This window comes from Balaenoptera ricei, chromosome 8 (genome assembly GCF_028023285.1).
Source record: "Balaenoptera ricei isolate mBalRic1 chromosome 8, mBalRic1.hap2, whole genome shotgun sequence".
NCBI classification, from domain to species: domain Eukaryota; kingdom Metazoa; phylum Chordata; class Mammalia; order Artiodactyla; family Balaenopteridae; genus Balaenoptera; species Balaenoptera ricei.
The window spans coordinates 57,266,347-57,282,385 of NC_082646.1; the positions used below are offsets into that span (position 1 = coordinate 57,266,347).

General features: G+C 45.1%; 2 protein-coding genes across 2 annotated transcripts in view; one reads left to right on the plus strand and one right to left on the minus strand.

Annotated features, from left to right (window-relative positions):
- Positions 1 to 5,773, minus strand: part of THRSP (thyroid hormone responsive) — a 39,496-nt gene extending 33,723 nt beyond the window's left edge. The window contains exons 1-2 of the mRNA XM_059930722.1: positions 5,442 to 5,773; positions 3,232 to 3,331 (exon numbers count right to left, since the gene is read on the minus strand). The gene's annotated coding sequence lies outside the window, so the exon portion shown is untranslated. The remainder of the gene's footprint in view (positions 1 to 3,231; positions 3,332 to 5,441) is intronic.
- KCTD14 (potassium channel tetramerization domain containing 14) lies at positions 5,769 to 11,308 on the plus strand. The gene is made up of 2 exons (XM_059930721.1): positions 5,769 to 5,840; positions 10,577 to 11,308. Exons 1-2 carry the CDS (start codon positions 5,769 to 5,771, stop codon positions 11,237 to 11,239), a joined length of 735 nt encoding a protein of 244 aa, XP_059786704.1. The 3' UTR covers positions 11,240 to 11,308.
- Positions 11,309 to 16,039: the final 4,731 nt, after the last annotated feature.

Consider the following 16,039-nt stretch of genomic DNA (forward strand, 5'->3'; position numbering starts at 1 on the left):
ATAAAAGGAAGAAGAGGGCCATTTGACCTGGGTCTTGAAAGCTGTGTAGGAATTTTCCAGAGAGAAGGAGCTGGTGGGGAAAGGCATTTTGAGCACAAGGAACAGCATAAACAAAAGCAAGAAAGCATAGGAGTGCAGGTTGTTTCAGGGCAGCTGCGGCTGGGGGAGAAACAGGAAATGGAGCCCACGGTTCTCGGTGCTGTCAGAAGTGCCCAGTGTCCCTCCAGCTGTCCAGCCCTCCTTTCTGGGGTGATGACCCTTCAGAACTCAGCCTCCCCATGGAATCATCCTGGCCCATGCAGCTGATCAACCCTCTGGGAGGAGCCAGACAATGCAAGGGGGAACCCGTGCCGTGTGGAGCCGGCCCACGGGAGGCTCCCTAACCCAGATGCAGCGGGCAGGGACGCCTGCTTTGAGGAGATCACAGCTGCCTCCCCATGGCTCAATCCCATCTGCAAGTCATAATGTTCAAGGTACACACTTTGCCCAGTGTCTTAATCTACTCAGGCTGCTGTAACAAAAATACTGTAAATCGGGTGGTTTATAAACAACAAACATATATTTCTCACCGTTCTGGAGGTTAGGAAGTGCAAGATCATGGTGCTGGTAGATTCGGTGTCTGATGAAACCTGCTTTCTGGTTCATAGATGGCCATCTTCTTGCTATGTCCTCATACGGTGGAAGGAAGGGGCTAGAGAGCTCTCTGGGGGTCTCATTTTTTATAAGAGCACTAATCCCATTCTTCAGGGCTTCACCCTCATGACTTAATCACCTCCCAAAGGCCCCATCTCCTAACATCATCACATTGATGGTTAGGTTTCAATATGAATTTTGGGGGGACACAAACATTCAGATCATAGCAGCCAGATACAAAGCAATTCTTTCCAGTCACAGAAAAACAATTTTGGAGTGAGAAAGACATGCAGTTTAAGCTTGGTTCTGCCAATTACCAGCTGTGTGGCTTTTTGCCATTCACTGAACTTCTCTGAGCCTCGGTTCCCTCGTCTGTACAGTAAGTCTAACAGCTTGGAAGAATTGATACAAGAGTCTGTGTTCAGTGCAGGTGTTCAACACATGATCATTTTCCTTTCATTTTCCTCCTTTTCTTGGCACAGCTGACCCCTCTGCTGGGAGGAAACCCCCGCAGGCTTCTCTCAACAAATCTCTCCCCCCTTCAAGACCCAGCTTATGTGCCACCGCTTCCACGAAGCCTTTCCAGGACCCCCAAACTGAAAAGCTAACTTCCTCTTGTAATGCCTTCTGCTTGTGTTATGTTATTGCCTTTTCTTTTTCTTTCTTTTGCTCTTTTATACTTTTTCATGTTCACTGCAACTAGTGACATAATATAAACATGTATTAAGAAAAACATTTCTTTTTTTTTTTTTTTTTAATTATTTATTTATTTATTTATTTATTTTAGTTGTGTTGGGTCTTCGTTTCTGTGCAAGGGCCTTCTCTAGTTGTGGCAAGCGGGGGCCACTCTTCATCGCGATGCGCGGGTCTCTCACCATCGCGGCCTCTCTTGCCGCGGAGCACAGGCTCCAGACGCGCAGGCTCAGCAGCTGTGGCTCACGGGCCCACCTGCTCCGTGTCATGTGGGATCTTCCCAGACCAGGGCTCGAGCCCGCGTCCCCTGCATTGGCAGGCAGACTCTCAACCACTGCGCCACCAGGGAAGCCCCAAGAAAAACATTTCTTAATCAATAATTTCCCCTCTTCATTTCTATCCCGTTCCTACTGAATAACCAATGGTAACACCCACTGTGTATCATTCTACACTTTTCTGAGTATACGCTCACATAAATATAAATTTATATAAGAAGGTTTATGTCTTTACTGATTTTCCATAGTATACAGTGCTCTGATATTTATTTTTAATTGCTTAAAAAATCATAGATGAGTGAACAGATGTAGATCTACCTCACTCTTTTAAATAGCTGCATACAATTCCATGCCATGGACAAACCATGGTTTATTCAACCATACCTCTATATTTCTAATTTTTGCCACCACAAACAAAACAGTAATACACATATTTGTTCATATATCCTTTCAGAGAAGTGCTTTTAGTTCTATTCGATAGATTCTCAAAAGTGGAAATATTGGGTCAAATGATATCTGTATTTTTTAAAAAAATTTTAGTAGCTATGGCCGTATTGTTTTCCAAAAAAGATCACAGCAGTTCACATTCCAATCAGTGAAGTTTGAGGAGTTCTTTTCTTACATCCTTACCCCCTCTGGCACATTGTTATTCCTCTCAATATTTGCAAAAATGATGGATGAAAAATAGTACAACATTGCTCCTTTGATTGCATTTTCTCAACCCCTAGTAAGTTTCAGTAACTTTTCATTTCAATTATTTTATTTTTCATTTCTAGAAGTTCTATTTGGCTTTTTTCAAATCTGCCTGGTCATTTTTTTAAATATAAATTTATTTATTTTATTTATTTATTTTTGGCTGCACTGGGTCTTTGTTGCTGTGCATGGGCTTTCTCTAGTTACGGCGAGCAAGGGCTACTCTTCACTGCGGTGTGCGGGCTTCTCATTGTGGTGGCTTCCCTTGTTGCACAGCACGGACTCTAGGCACGTGGGCTCAGTAGTTGTGGCTCGTGGGCTCTAGAGCGCAGGCTCAGTAGTTGTGGCACATGGGCTTAGCTGCTCCGCGGCATGTGGGATCTTCCCGGACCAGGGCTCAAACCCGTGTCCCCTACATTGGCAGGCAGATTCTTAACCACTGAGCCACCACGGAAGCCCTGCCTGGTCATTTTTGATCAGATCTTCTTGGTCTTCACTCAGGTTTTTTGTTGTTTTTTTTTTAAAAAGTTTTTTTTGATGTGGACCATTTTTAACATCTTTATTGAATTTGTTACAACATTGCTTCTTTTTTTATGTTTTGGTTTTTTGGCCACGAGGCATGTGGGATCTTAGCTCCCCAACCAGGGATCGAACCCTCACCCCCTGCATTGGAAGGCGAAGTCTTAACCACTGGACCACCAGGGAAGTCCCTTCACTCAGGTTTTAAATACACCCTTCTCTATAGTTATTTAAGCACAGTAAACACTTATTTTATATTCTATACCCAGTAATCTCAGTATTTGAGGTGCTTGTGGATCTACTGACTCTTGCTCACTGTACCTTGTGTCCTTTTGTGGTGTGTGACTTTTGATTCTGAGCTTGCATTTGTTGGACTGCTGTGTGAATTCTTTGAGGCTTGGTTTGACTGTGCACTTACCTCCAGGAAGGGTTTTCATTTTCTTTGTCAGACATCTGGGGCGTTACCAATCCAGGTCCGTTTTAAATTAAGTTCCTTGTTGTTGTTGCTCTTGTTGATCCTGAAAAAAAAAGAATATTTGGACCCTGGATCTATTTGAGCTCTAGCCTATTGCCAGAATTTTTCAGGGGAGACTTTTCTCTACCCAGAACAGAGGAATGAGACAGATGTTTCCACAGCATTCACATTTGAGTGGTGGATTTTTAATAATTTACCCTTTTATAGTCTCTGATCTGACATCCAACCCTGTGAGTGGCCCAGACTTTGTCTCCTACTCTCTCTCCCCTGAAAATAAAAGTTCTAGGTTACTCAGGGTTGGAGATAATCCCAGGGAAGTCCATGGAGTTGGTGTTCAAACATCTCAGAGCAGTTCCTTGACTTTCTTGAGAGCTCAGACATATAGACATACATATATTCAGTATTTTCAATATTTTGAGATGCTTTTTAGTAGGAGGATTTCCAGTAACATGGACTTCCAGCATATTTTCATATGCTCATTTACTCTTTCATTAAAGTTATTTGTGTTCATATCTTTGGAACAAAGACATGTCTTGCGCACCTGTGTCTGCAGCCCCCAACCCCTAGCTAAGGTCAGTATCAGTAACTCTTGGGTGAACATTAAATGGAGTGACAACCCACATGGGGAGGAAGAAGAAGAGATTGGAAAGTTATCCACGGCTGGATGGGATGATGTTGGAAGGGTGGTGTCATAGAGTCAGGGGGAATGGGCACTGACATTCACTGAGTCCCATCCTTCCTAGGCCAGTAAATGCATCATTCTAGTTTTTCCCAAATTTCCAAGATGACATGATGCTTGTTACATATGCAGGTTCCCAGGCCCTTCCTTGGTAACTTGGTTTTAGTACTCTGGAGGTGGGGCTCTGGAATGATGTTCAACAAGCATTCTGAGAGAGTCTTAGCAACAGGGAAGTTTGGGAAACATGATAGATTTTTTTCCTCTTAATTTAATTCTCACAACAACCCAGAAAGTAAGTATTTGCATGTATTTTACAAAGAGGAAATTTGGGTTCTTTTGAGAGGGGAAGTGATGGATGATCACACAGCTGGTAAATGACAGGTCTAGGGTTCCATTCCCAGTTGTCACACTCCAAAGCTCTATTTTTTTTTCACCAGATATTGTCTGGTTATTATTGTTATTATTTTTTCCAAGTTTCTGTACCATTAGTTTATGACCAAAAGTCATATTTTTAAAAAGTTGTGTTAAAAAACACATAAGATGAAATTTATATCTTAAGCATTTTTAAGGGTATAGTTTAGTAGTGTTACATTGCTGTGAAACAGATCTCCAGAACTTTTTCATCTTGTAAAACTGAAACTCTCTACCCATTAAACAATTCCCCTTTTCCCTCTCCCCCCAGCCCCTGGTAACCACTATTCAACTTCCTGTTTCTATTAATTTGACTACTTTAGGTATCTCATATAAGTGGAATTATGCAGTATTTGTCTTTTTGTTACTGGCTTATTTCACTTAATGTCCTCAAGAGTCATCCATGCTGTAGCATGTGACAGGATTTCCTTCCTCTTTATGGCTGAATAGCATTCCATTGTACATATATCCCACTTTTGTTTATGCATTCATCCATTGATGGATATTCCACCTCTTGGCTACTGTGAATAATGCTGCTATGAAACGGGTGTGCAAATATGTCTTGGAGGTCCTGCTTTTAATTTTCTGCATATATAACCAGAAGTAGATTTGCTGGATCATATAATAGTTCTACTTTTAGTGGTTTTTTTTTTTTGAGGAACTGCCATGATTAGACTGGGGTTATGGGTTTTGGGGAGGAAGATCACAGAGGCAAAGTGCCATTTTCATCACATCATATCAAGGATGCATACTATCATCATGATTTATGACTTCTGATGTTGATCTTGATCACCTGGCTGAAGTTGTGTTTGTCATTTTCTCCACTGTATGGTTACTCTTCTTCCCCTCCTCTTTCCATACTGTCCTCTCTGGAAGGTCATTATGCAGGCCCATACTACAGAAGAGTAATGCCCCCCTTCATAAGGATCATGTTTTAACAAGCAAAATAACTCACACAACAGGTACCTAGCTCTTCTCATCACTGGTCATGCTCTGTACTTTCAGCGGCTGATCTGAGGTGAATAACTGGCCGCCCTATCTCCTGGAGGCCCACCCTTCTCACCTGTAAAGTGGGTGTCGCTCATCCTTTACCCCTAGGACTGTAGTGAGTGGAGACAGTCTCAAGGTCGTCAGTGTCAGTTCCCTCTGCCTCCTCCATTTGGCTGTCCCGCAACACCAGGCAACAGAGGGACAGTGACTAGCCTAAGGTTTCACCGCAAGGCCGCCAACTCCAGCCCAATCAGGGTTCTAACCACACCCTGGGTACGGATTCCCCCCACCCCGGGGCGGGAGCGAGGAGCACTTCCGCCAGCCACAAGTACCGCGCACGTGGCGGGCTGTGCGGGACCGGCGAGCGGCAGCCCGGCTGCGCAGCGCCAGCGGGGCCGGGATGATGAGCCTGACCTCGGCGCCCGCTTCCCGGCCGTTGCGCCGGGCCGTGACCCCCGCGGGCCGGCAGACGGTGAGTGCGAAGCCCGGGGCGGGCGAGAAGACCCGGCCGGCTCCGGCTCCGGCCCCGCGCCTCTCCCTTCTTTCACTCCTTCCAGGGTCCCCCGTCCTTTCCTCCCCGCGGGTCTGAATTCCCCTGCTTCCGGCGCGCCCGTCTCGGCCTGCGGCTAGGCGCTCTCTTTTCACCTGGTCAGTTCCTGCCGCTTTGATCTCTCCTTCCGCGCCACAGCCTCGGTTCCGGTTCCGGTTCCGGCTCAGTCCAGCCTCTCCTCTATGCCCTCTTTCCTGCTTGGCTGCCTTTGTCTCCTCCTTCTTCTCTTTGCGTCTCGTCTCTCAGTCCCCTGGCTTGCCCCAGTCTACTGCTCTTCCTCTGCCCCTCCTCTTCCCCTGCCCCTCCCCTCCTGCAGGTGGGAGTAGACCCAACTGAGGGCTGGCCAGAGTATCATTCATTCCCTCACCCACCCCGGACACCCACCCTCTCTAGCCTGTCCCTGACCTCTGGCTGGGTCCTGAGTCCTCCTGCTTGCCCGTTCCCTCCCAGGGCTTGGGTGGGGGGACCGGGGGGGGGGTGGGGGGACCGGGGGTGGGGTGGGGGGGAGGATCAAGAAAAAGCCCAGAGCACTCAAGAATCAGAACATTTAACCTCTCCCCGGCTACGTGCCATCCTGAAGACTTGTAGGAAGGGAAAGCAGATCCAGCAGTGGGGCGACTGTGGCTCTTTTCTATAGGATGATGATAACCTCATTGTTCCTGGCTATTGACAATGTCACCTGCTCAGAGGCAGGGGCCGCTCAAGGTACCCAATAAATGTCTGAATTAATTACCGGGCAAAGGAGGAAGCCAGCACCGTGCACGATGCCAAGTAGGGCAAGATTGGCCTTTATCAGAATACCAGGTGCCCCTGTAAGTCAGTGCTGAGGGTAAGTGCAGTTCAATTCAGCAGACACTTAATGGAGCATCCCTGGTGTGCTGAGCACTGTAGTAGGTACTGGTAACATAAAGATGAACCTGGGATAGTCCTCCCTCCAGTCTGGTGGGGGATACAGATGAAGGAACAGAATTACCATGACAAGGGAAGTACATGGCCCTCTGAAATCACAAGGAGACAACCCATCCAGAAAATTCCCGGAGGAATTAACTTGAAGGATGAGTGGGCTGACTGAAGGGACTGGGGGTGTTAAATGAGTGAAGTCCTGGGGGCAGTGGGGCCCAGCCTGCTCTGAATGGGTTGGGGTTGGGGAGCAGTAGTTGGCTCTGGTAGTTGATTGCCAGGGTTGCACAGGACCTTGTAAACCTTGTTAAGGAGTCTCGAGTTAACCTGTAAAGAAATGTGGGATCACTGAAGTGTTTAATGCAGGTGGTGACTAGATCGGATTTTCGCTTCAGAGAAACTGCTTTGGTTTCAGAATAGAGATTGGATTGGGGGAGGATATTCGAGGGAGCCGGGAGCCATGGAACTGACCAGCCATTTAGAATGGCCAGGACTTGGTGACTGATTACCTGTGTGGGGGGAGGTTGAGGACAGGAGCAGAATGCAAGATTAGAGTCTAGGTTTCTGGCTCAGATGACTGAGATAGGGTACAGTGGGAAAAGGTCAAAGTTGTGGTGTGGGGAGAGATCTTGGGCTTGGGAGACATATGAATGGGGGTGTCCCTCCACTGACTAGACTAAGTGTGACCTAAGGAAATGTATGAATGTTTGGTGGGATGAGAGCTGGGCCTGATTCATCCCTGTGTCCTCGTGGCCAGCACTAGCCTGGTACCCAGCAGAGCCTCCTAAAGACCACATTTCCCCAGCCTGTGCACACAGGGCCTGGGTCATGCTTGCTCACCCAGGAATGCTTCAGCAGGGTGACTGGTAGAACAGGTGGGGAGGAGGGGCCATGAGGAAGGGCAGGTGGTCCAGAAGAGGGATGGAAAAGAAGTCTTTATCTGCTAGAAACACACACAGTAGTATTTATGGATGGGTAGGAGGTCTGAGATTTCCAAAGAGATTTGGAGTTTTTAGAAAACACGGAGGGAAAAGAGACATAATTAGGAAGCTTGGGAACAGGGCCCAGGTCTTTGCTGATAAAGAAATGGGACTGCAAATATCAGGGAAGGGGACTATTTTGTGTAGCATCTGGAAATGAGCTTCAGAAACAACATGTGAAGTGATTGGATTCATTAAACTTTCAAAGCTGGAGAGTCTTAGAGTTCTCTTCATCGATTTTGCCTCACTATTTGATAGATGACTAAGCTTAGGCCCAGAGAAGGAAGTGTGACGCCCTAGAAACAGCTAATTACTAGCAGCAGTGCGACTGGATGTTGGGAGGGTGGGGGTAGGTCATCCATACTGTCCTGAAGTCAGACTGATACGGATTTGATCCCAGCTCCAACTTCCTCACCTCCTAGCTGTGTGACCCCTCTTTCTGAGCTTTCCTCGCCTGTAATGTGGGGACGTTAAGAGCTCTCAGTGGTACAGGAGTGATGAGAGTCCATCATCGATCCATTCAGGGGTTAAAGTCTGCAAATTCACATTTAACTGCCTGCTTTACAGAGCCACCTTAGGGTTAATCAAACAGCCTTGCCAAGGAGCCTTGACGTTTATGGGAGAAAGAGGGCGTCACAGGTTCTGGGCTTATTTTTCTCAGGGCTGTATTGTTTGGCTGCCGTCAGACTCCAACCTCTTTTCTCCCTTCTCCATTCCAGCTAGCAGAACTGTCCCTTGGTAGGAGCTGTTGCCATGGCAACTCAGTTCTCCCCAGCAATTTGGCTGCCTTGAGTTCTCTTAATTCCAGTACTTTAATCTTAGAGGTAGAGCCCACAGACAAGTTGAAAAGGAAGTCACACCTAAATCTGACTGAAGGACATTCCTGAGTCCTGTCCCTATCCCTGGCCCTGTAATGACCTGTAGTGGAGTCTCCAGTTTGGAAATCCAGGCTTCCCCCTAATACTGTAGATCTTTTCCACAGCAGCAGCCATCACATCCCTTAGGAAACCTTCCCTGACAACCTCCAACACACATCTACAAAAAGAGCCAATCCCTTCTACCTTTGAGTCTTCCCCCTCAGCACCTACACATTTAAGCCATCTGTTTCCCTTTCTCCCCTATGAGCTCCTCAAGGGCAGGGACCGTGTCCTGTCCATCTGCTTCAGAGGAGGCTTGGGTGGAATAGGTCCTCCCTACATTTTGTTGGATGAATAGGGATTGAAGAGTGGAGGTGTTTGAAGGTTGAAAATTAATTTATGTAATGACTAAGTGGTAAATCAGACCTGAGTTCAAATCCTGACATTATCGCTTAATAGCTGGTTGGTCTTAAGCAACTTGAACTTCACCTCCTTAAGCCTTAGTTTCTTCATCTGGAAAATGGGGATTTAATACATTCATCATAGGATTACTATGAGGGTTGAGTTAGAGAGTGTATGTAAAGCACTTTACACAGTTACTAGACTGTGAGGGGAGGTTCTGTGTCCTGCTTGTTCCTCACTGTGTCCCAGCTACCTGGCACAAAATAGGCACATACATGTTTTATTGAATGAGTGAGTGAATTTTAAAAGATGAAAGTTGTTCAGGAAGCTGGGTTTGTAAGGATAACAACTGGTGTATTACCTCATGTGTAATAACCGCTATAGAGTATTCTGGTATTTTTGTTAGGTCTGTGTGGCAGCATTCCTCAGATGCAGCCCGACTCTCAGTCTCTTTCCAGGTCCCTCTCTGCACTCGCCTGTGGGCATCTCCAGGCAGATATCACATGGGTCTCACCCACATCCTTAGTGCTCAGCCCAAGGTCTGATCTAGAGAAGAGGCCTCTAAAAATTCTGATGAACAGCTAAATCTAACTTACATTTGCACCATACTTTACCATTTATGAGGCAGTTTTATGCCTGTTGTATTTGGTGTTACCAACCTTGTCACCACCAAGTATATTCCTGTTATTTAATCCCATGGGCCCATATTTTGAAAAAATACCCATCAAACAAATTACATTTGTTAATCAAAGTCATGCCAACTGCTAATCAGAACTTCTGCTCTATATGAAATAAGAATTTTTATCCCCACTCCCAGCACGGATGTGGACACACAGTAAGTACCAAAGAAATGATTCCTGAATGAATACATGTGTGATTTCTTTAGCCTTTCTGAAAGGTTGAAAATGTTTTGCCCCCCACAACACCGCCCCCCCTTTTTTTTTTTTTTTTTTTTTTTTACTGTATCTTATATCTAAGCATCCCTGTCAGGAACTCTTGACTTCACAATAGCTCCATATCCTCATTTTATTTTATTTATTTATTTTTTTGGCCATGCCACATGGCATGCGGGATCTTAGTTCCCCGACCAGGGATTGAACCCGTGTCCCCTGCAGTGGAAGCGCAGAGTCCTAACCACTGGACCGCCAGGGAAGTCCCCATATCCTCACTTTATAAACAAGGAAACTGAGGCCTAGGGAGGGAAAAAACCTTGCCACAGGCCACACACTTTAGAGGTATTGTCGCTGTGACTTGCTTCCACTAATATTCTGTGACCTAAATGAGAAAATTCAAATGCTTGAATGGGTATTCTTATATCAAACTAAAATATTTTTCTTCCTTAAAATGCCTACTCTCTGTAGCTATACAGCATAAATATAACCCCCTTCAGTAAGATGGACATTCCAATAAGCTGAAGCCAATCATTATGGCTCCCCTAAATTCTGTAGGGTATTGTTCTTTGGATGATGAGCTCCCTGGAGATGGCGCTGTGGGTTCACTCTGCCTCTTGTGCCCCCAGGAATCTCCTGTAGTGGAGCTGAACGTTGGGGGTGAGTTCTATACCACCACCTTGGGCACCCTGAGAAAACTCCCAGGCTCAAAGCTGGCAGAGATGTTCTCCAGCTCCGCCAAGGCCTGCCTGGACGCGGAGGGACGCTTCTTCATTGATCGCTGTGGCACCTATTTTGGACCCATCCTGGAATATCTGCGCAGTGGGCAGCTGCCCACACAGCACATCCCCGAGGTGTACCGTGAGGCTCAGTTCTACGAAATCAAGCCTTTAATCAAACTCTTGGAGGACATGCCACAGATCTTTGGTGAGCAGGTAGCTCGGAAGCAGTTTTTGCTGCAGGTGCCAGGCTACAGTGAGAACCTGGAGCTTATGGTGCGCCTGGCGCGTGCTGAGGCCGTGGCGGCGCGCTGCTCTAGTGTTCTGGTGTGCCTGGTACAGAACGAAAAGGATGACGCAAACTGCGCGGACGCCCTGCGCTCCCTGGAGGCGGACAAGAGGTCAGTGGTCAAATTCGGGCCTTGGAAGGCAGCCCTGGATATCAGGGACCTCCTGGACTGTATGAACATGGACATTGAGGCCCAAGGGTACCAGGTACGCTATTCACACAACAGTCCGTTACCGGCCAAGGTCTCCGACTACTTCTATACCTTCAGCTTCAGCTGGTGGTGATCCCCAGGGGCGGGGACTGTTTGTTATGGGCTCTGGTGGGACTTAAGAAATTAAAGGTTGCCTTCCAAAGCCATCTTCCTTTAATTTTAAAAACAAACAGACATCAAAAACTTCCAAGGTGGTCTACTTGAGTCTTGCCCCAAATATGTGTTTCCCCTTTGAGGACTTTCCACTCATTGCAACTGACTCCACTGTACTTGCCTAGAGAGGTGCAGCTGTTTCCTCTTTAAAGCCTCGTGTACCTGCCAGACCCTTCCCTTGAAGTCCAATAGCAAGGCAGAGGTGAATCGGAATGTGTCAACAATGCTTTGGCTGGAGATGTGGGATGACAACAGGAAAATAATAGGATGTCATGAATCTAGACAGACATAAAAATGTAATCTACCCAGCCTCAGCTTGTGGTCCAATCTTCTGGCCCTGGTGTGTGCCTTCATGAGGAAGATGCCAAGTTAGTATACCTGGAGTAGATGGCGCTCAGCTCTCCTTTCCTGGATGCTGTGGGTATTGGCTGCTAAAGCCTCACAGGTGTCCTCTTATCTAGAGCAGTAGTTCTCAAAGTGTGGTCCCTAGACCGGCAGCATCCCCAATACCTGGGAACTTGTTAGAAATACAAATTCTCTAGTCCCTACCTCAGACCTACTGAATCAGAAACAGGGAGTTGGCCCAGCAGTCTGTTTTAAGAAGTTCTCCAGGTAATTCTGATGCACTTTAATTTTGAGATCTGATCAAGAAAAGAATTTCTGTCTCGCTTGTGTGGAGGTACAGAAGACTGATCCCTCACCTCACGGAGGTGCAGTTCCTGTTCTAGAGCTCCTCGTGGGATCAGGCTGAAGTCAGTCTTCACTGAACACCACATTCTTGCTTAGTGGTCTTTCTCTGCTTTAACCTGCTTCCCTCCCTCCCCTTCACCTGAGAACACATCCTCAATAAACGACTTAAACAAGAGACTCTCTCAGGTTCTGCTTCTCAACCAAAGACATTAAGTGACTCTAAGGAGGACACATTCATCCTTCTCCAAGTTCAGGTCTGGGATAGATGGCCCCCGTTCCCCACCTAGTAGGATTACCAGCCATCCTGGGTTCCCTGGGACTGAAGGTCAGGTTTAACTGTGAAGCTTTAAGGAATTAACACTGAATCAGAGAATTTCAAATTTAAACATAAAATTGCTCAGAACATAGTTATTTTCAGTGAGCGTTTTAATTCAGTAACTGCATCTGCTTGTATATTTTTTTCTTATTTTCAAAGCTTGTTCTATATTTTCTTTTTCTTTTTTTGGTATTTAATATGGCTCACAATTTAAAGTGGAAAAATCCTGAATATTTATTTGAACTTTACATCATGAATCAATTCAACGTTACTCCTCAAGAGCCTGAAAAAAGTTCATATCCTTTGATCAGTAATTACACTTCTGAGATTTGATTCCAAGGAGATACCCTGCTGCATAAGATCTAAATAGGATTGCTTAGGGCTTCCCTGGTGGCGCAGTGGTTGAGAGTCTGCCTGCCAGTGCAGGAGACACGGGTTCGAGCCCTGGTCTGGGAAGATCCCACATGCCGCGGAGCAACTGAGCCCGTGAGCCACGACTACTGAGCCTGCGCGTCTGGAGCCTGTGCTCGGCAACGGGAGAGGCCGCGACAGTGAGAGGCCCGCGCACCGCGATGAAGAGTGGCCCCCGCTCGTCGCAACTAAAGAAAGCCCTTGCACAGAAACGAAGACCCAACACAGCCAAAAATAAATATAAATAAATAAATTAATTTAAAAAAAATAAATAAATAGGATTGCTTAAAATCTCAGTTTCATGAATTATGGAAAGATCAATGTCCTCCCCAAGATTTCTGCACATTCCCAGAGGGCTTCTCTTCTTATGGTCAGCTCTGGTTCTCTGTTTCTGCTAGATTCATTCAGCATAGGGATCAACTAGATGTCTTAAACCTGTTGTGCTGTTCTACGCAATGCTTACCCAGAGTTAACACTCAGATCTTTTTCTTAATTTTTACAAATGCCACTCCCATCAGCTATTTGTGCACATAGCAGACAGTGGCAAATGCAGGCAAATAAGGGGAGTTTACCACACAGAAATGCCAACAACTTCAAATTGAATATTGGGCATATCTTTTCCTAAGAGTGCCTTAGTCACCCCCATCACTAGGGGCTTTTCACTAGTAGATTGTATTTGTGTCCTATTCTTTCTTCCCTCTCTATTCCTGCCATGCTTCTCTGTAGGTGGGAGTAATCTTCCCCACCCCACTGAGTTCGTGCTTGGCCTCATGATTTAATCTGGCCAATGGTATACGTGTGGAAGTGACAGTGTGCCAGTTCCAAAATGAGGCTTTCGAGGCATGCCAAATTTCCACCAGCCCCCTTGTGTTCTTGTCATTTGCCAAAAGGCCATGTTCCAGTTTAGCTACCTCTTTTATCGCTCTGGCTCTAGCCTGCATCCCTTTGGATCTGACTCTCTTCCTTAGCAATTTACCAAACTATTTTATTAAACGAAAGCAATTCCAATACCCCCGCCCCCCACTTCCAATCCATAATACAATTAAGATAACATACTATTTTTATCCCACTTAATTTACAATAGCAAAACAATTGGAAATAAGCCAGCTTAGTTACATCTATATAATGCAATGTTATACAGCAAAATTGTATTTATAGATGGCTTAAAATTATTGGGGAGGAGATTCATTTAATTTAATTCAGTACAATTAAATCTTTGCTCTAAAAAGGATTTAAGGTGGTGGGGCTTACAGGGCTATGAAAAAAAGAAATATCAAAAAAGATATAAATTAGAAATACATAAATTGACACGCTTGGTTGCCTTCCCAATAATACCATCTCCTCCCTTCCTCTGAAATAGCAAAATAAGTAAGGCACATTAGTAATGTTCAAAATACTATCTCTGAACACGCTGATTAAAAAATGGGCAGAAGACCTGAATAGACATTTTTTCCAAAGAAGATGAACAGATGGCCAACAGGCACATGAAAAGATACTCAACATCACTAATTATTAGAGAAATGCAAATCAAAACTACAATGAGATATCATCTCACACCTGTCAGAATGGCTGTCATCAAAAATGCCACAAATAACAAGTGCTGGCAAGGATGTGGAGAAAAGGGAACCCTCGTACACTGTTGGTGGGAATATAAATTGGTACAGCCACTATGGAAAACGATATGGAGGTTCCTTAAAAAACTAAAAATAGAACTATCATACGACCCAGCAGTTCTACTCCTGGGTATATATCTGAAGAAAACAAAAGATACATACACCCCAATATTCAGGGCATCATTATTTACAATAGCCAAGATATAGAAGCAACCTACGTATCCAACAGATGAATAGATACAGAAGATATGTGTGTATATATACAATGGAATACTACTTAGCCATAAAAAACCGAAATTCTGCCATTTGCAACAATGTGGATGGACTTAGAGCGTGTTATGCCTAGTGAAATCAGTCAGACAGAGAAACACAAATACTCTGTTATCACTTATATGTGGAATCTAAAAACTAGCACAAACCTATGTATATAACAAAGCAGAAACAGACTCACAGATATAAAGAACAAGCTAGTGGTTATGAGTGGGGAGAAGAAGGGGGAGGGGCAAGATAGAGGTATGGGAGGGACTTCCCTGGTGGTCCAGTGGTTAAGACTCCTTGCTTCCACTGCAGGGGATGTGGGTTTGGTCCCTGGTTGGGGAAACTAAGATCCCTCATGCTGTGCAGTGTGGCCAAAGAGTTAAAAAAAAAAAAAAGGGGTATGGGATTAAGAGGTAAAATCTACTATGTATAAAATAAATAAACAACATGGATATATTGTACAACACAGGGAAATACAGCCATTATTTTGTAATAACTTTAAATGGAATATAATCTATAAAAGTATTGAATTACTGTGGTGTACACCTGAAACTAATATAAAATTGTAAATCAACTATACCTCAATAAAAAAAAAAACCCCACCACCTCTATTCATTTGTAGGGGTATATGTGGCTTTTCAGATCTGTTGGGATTAACTAAAGAAAATTATAGAGTCAGAGGAGAAAAACTTAAAACTGAATGCTAAATATAACTGTCATTATAATCCAAAGGAAAAACACACAGTAAAACCTTTGAGGTTGCCCTCATGGAGACACCCTACTTCATAGCACTGTGCCAGGTTTTCAGGTCTCATTGTTTTCTTAGAGCACCTCTTTTTTTTTTCTACTTATTTTCCCTGTCTTCCCTGCCCCCCTTTCCATTCATTCTTTTCCCTTTTCTGCTGTGCTCAGTGTCCTGGAAGACTGATCTCTAGGTACTGCATGTCCAGGCCCCTTTCTGGTTGGCCAAAGCCTTGGAAAGTATGAGAGTGGAAGATTGGGGACAAGAAGGCCTGGGATGTTGGTATGTGGATGAATGTCTTGGAATGGTGAAAATATTTGTGTTTCCTATGAATGCCCACCAGAGGGCATCCATTCTAGAAGAGGCTTTCAAAAAATAAATGGACACAATGATCCAAACTGTGCATTCCTGTGACTTCCCTGGTGGTTCAGTGGGTAAGACTCCGCGCTCCCAATGTGGGGGGTACCCCAGATCGATCCCTGGTCGAGGAACTAGATCCCGCATGCATGCCGCAACTAAGAAGTCCACATACTGCAACTAAAAAAAGATCCTGCATGCCACAACTAAGACCTGGCGCACCCTAAATAAATAAATATTAAAAAAAAAAACAAAAAAACTGTGCATGCCAGTCAGCCTCTTTCCCCAGAGCTCAACGGAGTCATGAGAAAGGTGGCCATGATGGTAGGGATG

Excerpts from the sequence above, each read along its gene's own strand:
- KCTD14 (XM_059930721.1), top strand. The coding sequence starts at position 5,769 with ATGATGAGCCTGACCTCGGCGCCCGCTTCCCGGCCGTTGCGCCGGGCC. Across the intron at positions 5,841-10,576 it reads CCCCCGCGGGCCGGCAGACG|GAATCTCCTGTAGTGGAGCT; the intron begins GTGAGTGCGAAG and ends TTGTGCCCCCAG.